The sequence below is a fragment of the Pleuronectes platessa genome, chromosome 1 (genome assembly GCF_947347685.1).
Source record: "Pleuronectes platessa chromosome 1, fPlePla1.1, whole genome shotgun sequence".
NCBI classification, from domain to species: domain Eukaryota; kingdom Metazoa; phylum Chordata; class Actinopteri; order Pleuronectiformes; family Pleuronectidae; genus Pleuronectes; species Pleuronectes platessa.
In genome coordinates this window covers 25,262,356-25,275,146 of record NC_070626.1, presented here as the reverse complement: position 1 = coordinate 25,275,146, position 12,791 = coordinate 25,262,356, and the positions used below count along the sequence as shown (strand labels likewise).

Genomic DNA, 12,791 nt, shown 5'->3' with positions numbered 1-12,791 from the left:
ATCAATATGAACGTCTGTGGTATTGAATTAACGAGATAAAACAACATGATATTAAGTAGAATATTTTACTTAATGTTTATACAATTATTGGTTAAAAAAGAGACATTTAAATATTTAAAAAATTTTTACCTGTCTGAGTGAAAATATTTTATCCTTTTATTTCCTCTTTCCCTGTATTATAATGAATTCATGTTTTTACTGTCAAAGTGAACTAACAGCACATCATGGTGAAACGACAGCTACATGCACAGACTCACCTCACTGTTCATTAACTCGGCTGACTGACAGCAGTGTTCTGTGCCTTGTTACACTCTCAGGTAGAACTGCATTTAGGGGAGAGGTTTTGTGTGTTTGTCTATTTTTTGTGTGTAGTTCTATATTTATTGATGTCAGCAATAGACTCTGACTAAAACAAGTTTCAAGTTTAAACCAGCAGCAAAGTTCCCAGAGTTGTCTCCCCTGCAGGGGCGACAACTGAATCGTGGTTCTATATTGAATCTAAAGCAAACCTCACATGACAGAGACTGAGTTAGATACACATGTTTCTTAATCCATGCTGTGGTTTTTGCATAATCCTGTTTACAAGCAAACAAATGGATAGGGGTGAAAACATAACCTCCTCGTCCGAGGTAATTAAACTGAAATGTAAACACCGGGGAGTCGTCAGCAGGGGAGCACATCTTCTGGAAATCAATTTCTGTGCAGCTCTAAATTGTTTCACTTACTGTATCTGCAACTGAGCAATTTGACCATTTCTTTTGTTTGCTATATTCACAGCATGTTTCAACTGAAAAGGGAGCAGCATGAGGAAGCAATAGATAAAGAGAAAAGCTAGACTTCTTCTACTTAGTTTTTTCTGCCCAGGAAATCTCTCAGAAATCGGTGAAACCTTCTGAGTGGATCAGGGCATAGTTATGTTTTTACCTGCTTTTAAGGGTAATTATTTCAACAGGTCTTTCCCTATTTCAAATCCGATTAATCCGTATGACTTATTCAATATTTCATGGTCAGTGTGATTGCTTCCTGATGACAAGCTGGAAGTTCAAATAACCTTCTTATTAGTACTTTCCCACTTATCTGTTCGCTATGTATTACTGCCACCAGCAATTATCCTGATATGCTATTAGAATATGGTTTTAATTGAAGCAGTCAGCAGTGTTATTATTTGTACGTGCACCTCTATGCCTCCTGCTTGTAGTGATAGACTACAGCCCCCTGCGATCCTGAGCAGGATGGAGAGGTGCTGAAAAGAATGTGCCGATATTACTCAAATCAATTTTTGACTGAGCGAACAACCACGCTAAGCCACACTCTGTAAGGTCGCACTGAGATGCTGAGGTCATTGAGATTAAATACAAAGTACAATTTAAAGGTTCAGTGTGCAGAATTTAGGGACATCTAGTGATGTTGCATGTTGCAGCTGAATACCCCTCACCTCATCGATCCCCTTCCAAACATGACAGAGAACTCAGGCAGCCTTCAGTTGTCACAAATACTCAAAAGATGTTTAGTTTGCCCAGTCTGGGCTACTCTAAAAACACGGTGGCCTCCGTAGAGAGGACCTGCTCCTGATGTTAAGTATTTATACATAAAGGGCCATAGGGTAAAGCTAACATTTCATTCAATTTAGAGGAAACACACTAGTGAACACATCACCAGGATTATTTTATATTCAACTGATCCCTTTCACCTAAATAGTACACACTGGACATTTAAGCCAATGGTGATGGAATTACTTTTGCAGGTGTTTTGTCCTCATGAAAAGTATTGGACAAATAATCATTTTGACCAGATGGTGGTGCAAGAGGAACATTTAAGGGAGGACCAAAGCTACGATGACTCACTCTGAGGACGTGAGTATTTGTACTAACTTTCATACCAATAGTGTGGCTATGAATGGAGCGAAGCAAACCATTATGATTTATTTAGAGTCCCTAAATGATGAAGTTACTCATAGACCTTGAAACCCACTTGTTGAGATTCTGTGCCAGCCAGTAATTTGAAAATATGACCCATGGTAAAAGTCTGAAAGCGATTGAAATGCATTAACCTGAGAGTGGGTCATGTCGTTCTTCTTTGAGGGTTTTGAGATGGAGGTGTTTTTCACAAACAAACTAATTTATCTGATCCCTTGGTAGTCACAGGGTTCCTGCAGGAAGCCACGTCTCAACAGACTCTGGACAATGGACCTCCACAGGTACCAGAGATGAATAAGGGGGCAACTGGTCCATCAGGCTCTCAAGATGGGCCATAAAAGACCCCCCTTACAGGTGATAGATTAACTTGTTTCTTTAACACAAACATCACAGAGGCAAGCGAAGAAATAGCATAATCCAGCTGGGATGTAATATGCCACTGATAAAGAACATTTCAAATCACTGGGTGTCTCTGTGGATTGTCAAGAGCCGCCAGGCAATGTTACCTGCTTTAATTGTATGAGATAGCAAGCGGAAGGTACCTCGGGGCCCGGAGTCATTATGTGGAGGCGAGATAAGACTGCCGGGAGCACAAGAGAGGAAATTGATTGTAGCGTTAAGCAGGGGAAATGAGGATACCAGACACAAAAAGAGAGGAGCCTGGAGCGTAGAGAGTGGTAAAACATTCTGCGGTGGAAAATTGGTCCACAAACGAGGTTCTGAGACAAGGTGTCCTTGTAGGTTTATTTTAAAAGCTTTTCTGCAAAAAGGTTCACGCAGGCAAGGTGGAGGTAGCCAGTCAGATGAAAAGTGAAGTGTCTGTGCTCATATTTAAGTGTCTCTGTGTGGGTAACCTCCTGCAGGGCAGGGATGTGTGCGTCTGTCTGAATGTATTGTTCTGTGTCTGGAACAGTCTGTCTAGTTGTGACTTAGGCTGAGCTGCATCTTAAATGTGGTGAACAGTCCAACCACAGAGTACAGCAAAGCTCACCATAGAATTCAGGTGACCTCAGGATCAACTTCTGCAAGACATGAGTAGACAATGTTTATGTCGAGCTGTACCCTAGATGGAAATATCAGCTGTAAGCATAAACTAAGAAGTTATTTAGTAAATTTCCATTACAATTCTCTATCATGTTGGTACAGTATATGCATGCATCTGTGTATTCACATCTATCAGTGAAAAAGAAAAGACTCACTGTGATTATACAATAAGGTAAATGAGTCATTTATATGAGTCAGGGACAAAATGTCACATAAATATCAAACCAATGATGATCAATACAGCGGAAATACACAGTTTAATTGTCCTTCGTAACAGTCGCCTGTCTGAAATGTGGTTTAGCACAAAATGCCAAATTAAAGCTCCGGTGAACTTGCACTGAGCCGAATAAACTTATACGGAATAACGTATATCTATATTAATCTAGATATGTCACATCTACACTTATTCACTCCATATTGGGACACAAACATTTCCCTCTCACTAGACCATCGAGATCCCTCTAGTAATATTCTCATATTATATTTCTTTTAAACAACTTCCTTCTTTAACCCTTATTGGGGTTTCTTTAACCCTATTTATTTCTAGTGGGACCACAAGTGGGCAGTATAGAACAATGTGCAATATGGTTGAACTGAGACATCTTCCCTCCTTTGAGTTTGAATTACGTAATTTAACAAGGAGGTATTTTGAACACAGCAGCTATCTTTCTTAATTTCTTCTTACTTACTTACTATAATTTTATTTGTGTGTACGCAGACATTCTCACATATACAACTCCTCCTGAGAATCTCAGGAGATTCTCCGGAGTAAAAATCATTTAAATCTCCTATCAGACATTTGAGGATAATAATCTGGTATACACCCCCGCCATCTTTCTTTCCGTGTTTGTGTTTGTGTTTGTGCGTTTGTGTGTGTGTGCTTGTGCGTGTGTGTGTGTGTGTGTGTGTGTGTGTGTGTGTGTTTAAGTGAGAGAGAGAGAGAGAGAGAGAGAGAGAGAGAGAGAGAGAGAGAGAGAGAGAGAGCGAGACTGCCTCAGGTGATTCATCCTTGTCAAACCAGTCTGACAGGACCAAATGCTTCTCTTGTTCCAACAGCACACATCAGCTTCTCACTGCACAGTAAACAACTCTTTGTCAAGTGTTACGTTGTGTCCTCCCTCAGACACCCTTCCCCTCTCTCTCTTGCAACATAAAGCTGAACAATTAAAAGAGAATAAACAAAGAAGCTTATATTGACACCGTCAGCTCTAGAGCTCAAGAGGAATATGTCAGATTTGATCAGTCTATTAATCCTAAACGGCATGTGTCCGATCCAGTCTTTGTGATAAGTCTCCCTGGAAGAGTCCAACGCACTGGATGATGGGACAAGCCGCAGCACGCCAGGTGGGCGCAGCAAGAATGTTACCTGGACAGCAGGGGCCGCGCTGATTGGCTGAGAGCGCTGTCTGTCACCGGGAAGCGGCGGGCCGCACCCAGCCGACACATCACCTGCAGGGACACCGACGGGTTTCGACCGTTTCGACGCAACTTCGCACCGGGCGGCTCCGGTTCATGTGAGAGGGAAAAAAACACGCGCAGGAGAGTCATTACCGGCTGGTTTGAAGAGGACAGGAGTCGCAGCCATGGAGTGGAGGATTTGTGCTTTAGCTGTTCTGTGCCTGGGTGAGTTTCCCTCTGAGAATTAACAGCCTTCGTTTCTCTGAGCTGCCACACCTGTTTGCGCTCAACAGGCCCAAGGGAACCTGTTGGCCTGTGTCCTTAGGTTGTTGTTCTAGTATTTAATTTTTTTAAAGTAAAATTTCCAATGCACAAAATCTAGAAATCGTTTAATATTGTTTAATATTAAAAGCAATTTCCTTGTAGCCTATATATTGATTGCTCTAACCTCATAAACAGAATCGTTTTTGGTTTCTAATTAAGTATATGAGTCTGTGTTGTTGCATCAAAGAAATATGTTGATTGATTATTTTCTTGATCGTTAAGTAAATAAATATGTCGATTTAAATGGTCATAGCAAGCTAATTTTAAGTTTACTCAGATGTCTGGTTTTTCATGTTTATTCGACAGAAATTTGGTTCAGATGTTTAATATGCAATTTAGCACAGGGCTGACATTACAATGAAAGTTGTTGGACAAGAAGAAACCGGTCAGCTCAGCAGTGCAATAGTTAAATTAAGATAAAAGCAAGGTAGAAAGATACAATGAGAAACTAAGACTATATACATTCAAAGATGCGCTGGCATATTTTATACAATTGCAACGACTCTAACTGTATGGAGTGTGTTTGTATAGTTATTGCAATGTGTGTATCAGTTCTCGCAAGTTTTTCCAAATTCCTGATGGTAGAAACTGTTCTGTAGCAGCGTCCTCACCCGTTATCCAGCCTCACCCATGTGGGAGACGATTGTTTTCTCACCTCTGAAACCTTCACACAGGGGCCCTCACTTGAGGACTATCAATAAATCCCTGTCGATATGGATGATAATTGCATGGTTCTCCATAGCTTCTATGTCATATGGGTATAAATCCTCGAAGTTGCTGTGACTACCCTGGACAAACATAGCACACTTGCTTTATCCGATGTTAGTGTGTATACAGAAGTGAGCCACCTCAGTCTATGATGTTGAACTCCAAAATGGACGTGAGCCGAAAGTTGCTAACTTAAAATCGGCAAATGTGTCCCAAATATCCGATGTGGGCCTTTTGGAGCCAACATCACACCTCAGAAAGATGGGATCTGAATGTGAACCTCAAGTGGCCTGTGTGGTAATTGGTGCTTATGGCCTAAACAGCACGAAATAAAGTTGGGCCAGGTTTTGCAATTTAGTTTAGCGTGTGGTTGTTGCTATGGCTTAATTGTGGCCTAGATCTTGCAAACAGAAGTGGAACGCCCAAATTCCATTATTCCATGCAATATGTGGGCCGGATGACGGTGGCAAACAATTTGGTAATGTGGAGTAATAAATTAAAAGATGCACCATAATCCCCAAAACAAGGTGTGGCCTATTTGCCCCATATCCCCGCAAATGCTTGAAGTCAGTGGTTCTCATGACATGGAAGCGATTCAAAAATAGATTTGAATAAATAATATTAATATAAAATAGAGTCTTCCTGCCACTGTGGAGGTAACACATAGTGGGATAACTGCCGCTACATTCAGAGCAAATGTCTGTGAAATACCCGACATAAATCACCTGGAACAGCTTCAACCAGTTTTTGCTCTGTGTGTGCGTGTGCGTGTGTGCGTGTGTGCGTGTGTGTGTGTGTGTGTGTGTGTGTGTGTGTGTGTGTGTGTGTGTGTGTGTGTGTGTGTGTGGGCGAGAGGGTGGGGCGATGAGGTATTGTGTGAAATTCAGTTTCCCAGTAATTTGGGCAAAGGTGCACGTAACATAATAACCTCATCATGCAGATTGCAGTTCAGTGTTTTTATACAAGAGACACTTGCTTGCATATGACTGTTATCCATTTATTCAATATTACTTTTTAAACCCCTGACAGTGTTGTCCAGCGTTGGAGCCCTCGAGGTCGTCATCCCACAGAAGGAATATGAGTTTGCCAGAGGGGACAACATCACACTGCCCTGCAGCTTTAAATCCAAGCTTGCTGCCCCCCCACTGGTCATTATCACATGGTCGGCTGAGGCTCCTACTGCTGGCGCTAAGGAGGTCAGTCTCTATCCGTCCGTCTCACTATCGTCATCCACTGTTTTGTTCCTCTTTCAATTTTCCTGTTATGCTGTTGTTGTCCCACAGACCCTGATCCTCAGCTACTACTCTAATACTAAACAGACTGACATTAAGTCAATGTACGAAGGCCGAGTGTCTCTGGACGTAGACACTCGTACTGGAAGGGCCAACCTAAAACTGTCCGCCATCACGTTGGCAGACAACAAAGTGTTTGAGTGTCGTGTCTTGATCCCAACTGATGATGAGGGCAAACCAGCAGCCACTGTACGTTTGGTGGTCCTAGGTAAAGTTGCATTTGCATTCAAAGAGATGTGTTTGCTGCAGTGAAGTGAAAAGAAAAGAAAACACATGTGAACAATTTATCATTTTTTCATCTTTGTTTCATTACAACCCGCACATCATTGTAAATAATGTCACGGCGTCCTAAGTGGAGTTTGCTCTGTCCATTCCAGAGACATGCAGGTTGGTACAAAGGTTGTGCGTCTCTATGACCCCATTCAGACCTGGTATTAACACCGGACATGAGAGATCCCATCACAAGTGGACAGCATTGAGTGTATGTGTCCTCACGGGGCATTGAAGCTGCTTCCATAATGTGTCTCCACTCGTGATCAGATCTCACTTCACCTGCTCTGGGGTAATAATGTGCTGTATCCTCACAGAGAAGAATAAAACTACTTTAGATTCACTGTGACACCTGAGCAGGTCGGAGGACGTCAGTTGAGTAGTTTGTTCATCATATGTGGCTTAGGACAAATTTATTTTCATACAGCAAAAACATTTGGGTGCGTTCAGACCTGAACTCAGTGCCGACCAAATATGTCCTTGGCCACATTGATTCATTCAGGCCCTTCTTACTCCGCTCTCTATCTTCTGACATTGGACACTTCTGTCAACTCACACTGGGTCAAAACAACATACAATTCATGCTTATTTGCAAATAGAACGAGGAAGTAAGATCCAATCACGCACATTCAGGACACATTGTATTGCCGGGTATGAACAGAGGAACTTAGCGGTGTCCATTTCGAGATTGTTGTTAATACCAGGTGCAGACTGGCAACCTATCAAATGTGTACTCCACCTATCGCCAAGTGGGAGCTGCGATTGGCTTAAGTCCCTGTATGACCCTCAAAGATCCTCCTATCGCCAATGGGTGGATATCTTATTTTACTACCCATATACTGTGTGCTACTAAAGAAGTTGTTGTTAATTTTATGGACAATTCACACTTAATTTTTCACTTAATTTGTCTAGTGGCCCCGTCAACACCCGTCTGTAAGCTCCAGGGAAAGGCAGAGTACGGCCAGAACATCAACCTGACCTGTTTGTCCGCGGAGGGCTCCCCAGCGCCCACGTACAAGTGGGAGAGTACGGACGTACGGAGCATGCCACGTGCTGCCCCGCACCCCAGAACCACGGATAGTAAGTATCAATGTCGTCTGTCAGCACATGAACTTTCATTTTCAAAACAATGACTATGGCCGCAATCGGGGGGGAAATGAAGCCGCGTTATTCTTTTTGGTAAACTGTCGAGTCAATTTTCAGCCAAAGTTTGTTTTGGCCTTGATAAACCAAGAGCAGGATTTTGACAGACAGGAAGCCAGTGTGAAGATCTTAGAACTGGAGTGATGTGATCCACTTTCCTGGTGTTAGTGATAGCAATAAAATCCCAATGTGCACAGTACATGTAACTCACGCTTTTGTCTTTCAGAGGGTGGTATCCTGTCAATGTACAATATCACCAAAGACACGTCTGGATACTTCACCTGCACCTCGAGCAACAAGATCCGCTCTGCGAAGTGCAACATCACTCTTGCAGTCATGCCACGTGAGACGCCTTCTCTTTTCTGCTTTTAATGAACAATCTTGGGGAACTTTAGCAACCCCCCCCCCCCCCCCCCCCACCTGTAAATACATATTGACAGTAATTTAAGGTGATATCGGTCATTCTAATTTTTTTTTATTCTTATCCTTGCTCGTCTTCTTTCAATCCTGCAGCTTCCGTGAGCTTTGGTTCCACTGCAATTATAGCCATCGTTGTATCTGTCATTGCCGTGATCGCCCTCATCGTCATAGTCTATTGCTGCTGCCGCCACAGGAAGAAGAAGAGGGAAGAGGAGGAATATGCCATGGGGTAATTTCAATCGAAAATAATTTTGCACACATGCAACAAAAATGCAAGCACTCACACATTGACTGATGAACAGGATGCTTTAATTTGGAGAGAGATTAATACGACCCATCTGTAAGGCTGACTTATTGTCAGAGCATCGAGGTTCATAGGGAGTGAATTTGACTGTGTTAGTTCTGCAGAGACACCGGTTGTGAAAGTTCCTCAAAATATTTGGAAGAAGAGAAACTACATTTACCGTTTTGTGGTTTCACTGTATGCCTGAGTTAGCAGAAATGGGTCAAAAGGAGAATTCACCTGCGCAGCCAAAGAGTCAAATATAGCTCAAAAGATCAGAAACAAGAACAGGTTAAAGTTAGCTTTCTAAGAGAAGGCAGAGTCACACAACCTGTCGCACAACAACGAAGGGTCCATTGTTGCTGAGAAAGCTGAATACTCGTTCCTTTAGAGAGTTAAGAAGTCATTATGAGCGTTATTAGCTACATTATTAGCTACACTTGTTCGGACTGTGTCCAACAGCCAACACAAATGTCCCTTAAGAAATGTGCAAAAACAAAACTCCCCAACTTGCCCCATCTAAGTAATGTGTGTCCTTTTTCCAGAGCCCCTGCGGAAGAGTTCCACGACAAGGACCCGCCAAGAAATGGTGATCGTCGCCCGGCTGGTAGGGAGGAGGACCGACGTGTTGATCGTGAGCCCGTTGAGGATCGAAGACGCCCGGATAACGACGAACGCCAGAGCGACTACGATGATCGCCGCAGCGACTACGATGATCGCCGCAGCGACTACGATGATCGCCGCAGCGACTACAACGATCGCCGCAGCGACTACGATGATCGCCGCAGCGACTACAACGACCGCCGTGACAGGTACAGTGATCGCAACGAGCGCCACGACGACGAGCGGAGCACCAATGGACGCAGAGACCGCCGCGATGATGACGACCGCCGCGATGATGACGACCGGTACGATGAGCCCTATGATGATCGACCACCCGTGCCAAATAATAAACCACTGAGGAAGGATTATGACGACTAAGTTCTCCAGTCTGAACCAACGCCTGTCTTCTATCTTCTACTTCACACCTCACGCTGTGATCTAATTGGTTCAAACAATGTTTTGACTCAGTAGACCTATAGCTATGACATAATTAGCTCAACAAATGGCAACATGTATAGGCTACTAGACTTAAACATGATCTGTTATCACATGTTTGAGAGGTGGTAAAGTTTTAGGTGGGTGGGGGGGTTAATCTCGGTAATGTAAAATAGATGTGACTGGAAGCAAGCGACTCGGAGGATCAGTTGGGGAAGGGCAGGAAATGAAAACTCAGGTCAACAGTTACAATCCCATTTTAGGCTACATCCATACTACTACGTTTTCGTTTGAGATCAATTAAGGTTTGGAAACGCTGCTGTTTGGAAGCGTGTTAGTCTGGACGGGCAGAAACCGAGAGGGTTGGAAACTGTGACGTAGACGAGCACAACGTGTGGCTGACATTAACCTCTACTAACGGCTGTTCTGCACTGAATTTACAATGATGCTACTACTTGCAAACCCAGGAGATAAGCTATTATTCGAGCAATTCTAGTTCATGCCGGCACACGCATGTCCAGTGTAGGTGCGAGTGGTTAGGTGATATGCATTTCCAGGCGCGTTGGTATGGACGGGTATTCAAACTGGGGTCTGCAAGATGAGGCAAAACGTAGTAGTATGGATGAAGGCTTAGTTAAGGTACACAAATGTCACAGACCCCCCAGGACCAAATGATTTTTTTTTTTTAGGTGTGTGTGTGTGTGTGTGTGTGTGTGTGTGTGTGTGTGTGTGTGTGTGTGTGTGTGTGTGTGTGTGTGTGTGTGTGTGTGTGTGTGTGTGTGTGTGTGTGTGTGTGTGTGTGTGTGTGTGTGCTCAGTCCGGTTTTGTCACATTCTGAAGTGGAGGAGTGGAGTGAAAGATTCTGCCTGATGTGTGGAGGAGTTTTTGCTTTCAACCTGATATGTTGACACACAAATGAATGCATGGCATTACGACTGTGTGTGTGTGGTTTTCATGATTAAGACTGGCCTCTGCTGTTGGGTGTAGTGGTGGTTTCATTTTCTTTTTTATCTAAGGAAGCTACCGTCACGCCCAAGAAAAGGGCTTTGGTTTTTGTGTTGTTCTTTATGCTTTTACTAGAATTACTTTTTTAATGCAGAAAACAGCCGTCTCCTTCATTCAATGGAGTGCTTTTAAATATCTTCCTTTTTTTTAACGACATAATAGAAACTAGAGCTAGAATTTTAATGTAAATATAAATCCTGATTTTTACATGTCTTCTTGTAACCATGTTTTTGCAGGTTCAAAATGTGCCTGTTGGTGTGTGGCATTGTTTCAGTAAAGTACAGTTCAGTAGTGTGATGGGAGCAATGGTTTCTATTCTTAAACTCACCAAGCGTCAATCTGTGGGTTGTGTCTGTCAACGTGGTAACAGCAAGTGGATTTTATAAAAAATTCAGGGTTATGGTCTCGACAACTGCTCGACCCAAATCCTTCACTGACGATACTTCACTTCCATGTGTCCTGAGAAATATATATACACACATATTTCTATTTTCTGTATTTGTGAAACGGCGAGTTGTGTACATTTTAAATAAAAATAAAGCTGAGAGAAAAGGAATAAGCTGCTTCTCTGAATCCTTAACACTAGAGGGCAACACTACACCTCCCAAATAACTCAGTTCTCACAGGATCACATGGAATTGATGACATTTGGATTTAAAGATTTTTTCTTTTTTTAAATGAATACGTTTATAATAATATAAATTGTAAAATACAATTGTCAAGATTCTAACTATTTTATGATACTCATCATCATTGGGAGCAGCAGTTGTAGTATTCATAGTTGGGTACTAATATTGATTAGGATATTAATATATTGGGAATCCATTGAATTGAATTTCGCATTTGGTTTTTAGATATTTTATCATGTTTCATACTTTATTCTCCCGTTTCCCTCCATCACTGCCTCGATCCATTGTCTCCACTAGAGCCTCTCAACCTTCTGAGTAAACCAGCACAACTACTACCGGATATGTTACCATCTCGATTTCAAAACAAGAGGATAAGCATGATTTTAAGCACCTGATGTGACTGATGGCAAAAGCAACTTATTCAGACTTTACTTATCTTTACCTTAGACTGTCAGTCTGTAAACAAACTAATTATGTGTTCAGTATAATTGTTTTTAATTAAATATGAAATAAAATGCCGTCAGAGTTTAGTTTTAGTAAATCACCATATACATTAAACACCATCTTTCACTCGACTCACACAGACTTTTGGACCCTCATGAGAATATGTATTTACAATATATATTTCAATGGTAAAATTACATAACTTTATGTGTATGTATCTACATATTTGGTGGATTATTTACATTAGGAGAGGAGGTGGGACTGATATTTGGATATATTTAAAAGCAAGTACTTATTTGTACTCAAGTAGAAAATTGATTGTGGTATTTGAAAAGTCACTTATGTCAGCCAATAATTAATATGCAAGTGTTCCCAATAGCATCATCTACAGCATTATAAATTAAAATGAATGAGTCTGTAAAAATTTTTCTACTAATGTACTATATTTAGCAGCATGTACTTTAACCACACATGAATTTCATGAGTACTTTGCATGTACTTTTACTTCTAATACATTAAGGATATTTAAATGCAAGTACTTTTAATACTTAAAGGATATTTAATAGCAAGCACTATGACAGTACTTTTAATACTTCAAGGATATTAAAAAGCAATTACATTGCAAGTAGGGGAGAGCAGGGTAATGTGAGACATCGGGTAATTTGAGACACACCCTGTATCTAGGCAACGGAACACATTTGTGGTCATGTGACCATTATGTTTTCAAGCCCCTCCCATTCCCCCCTGGCCATGATGATGCTAGCTGAAGATTAGCCTGAATTGCTCAGAGCCGTGTTTTTTCAAAAATGTTGGCTGTGGGGTAAAGTGGGACAAATGCTGTGGGGTAATGAGAGACATGAAGCACAAGTTAAGTTTA

At 41.9% G+C, this 12,791-nt stretch overlaps 1 protein-coding gene across 1 annotated transcript; it reads left to right on the top strand.

Moving 5' to 3' along the window:
* The first annotated feature begins 4,381 nt into the window (after positions 1-4,381).
* On the top strand, positions 4,382-11,400 carry LOC128442153 (cell surface A33 antigen). Its single transcript, XM_053424434.1, has 7 exons — positions 4,382-4,583; positions 6,420-6,586; positions 6,674-6,890; positions 7,865-8,032; positions 8,322-8,438; positions 8,609-8,744; positions 9,344-11,400. Exons 1-7 carry the CDS (start codon positions 4,544-4,546, stop codon positions 9,777-9,779), a joined length of 1,281 nt encoding a protein of 426 aa, XP_053280409.1. The 5' UTR covers positions 4,382-4,543; the 3' UTR covers positions 9,780-11,400.
* Positions 11,401-12,791: the final 1,391 nt, after the last annotated feature.

Excerpts from the sequence above, each read along its gene's own strand:
- LOC128442153 (XM_053424434.1), top strand. The coding sequence starts at position 4,544 with ATGGAGTGGAGGATTTGTGCTTTAGCTGTTCTGTGCCTGG. Across the intron at positions 4,584-6,419 it reads TTTAGCTGTTCTGTGCCTGG|TGTTGTCCAGCGTTGGAGCC; the intron begins GTGAGTTTCCCT and ends AACCCCTGACAG. Across the intron at positions 6,587-6,673 it reads CTACTGCTGGCGCTAAGGAG|ACCCTGATCCTCAGCTACTA; the intron begins GTCAGTCTCTAT and ends GTTGTCCCACAG.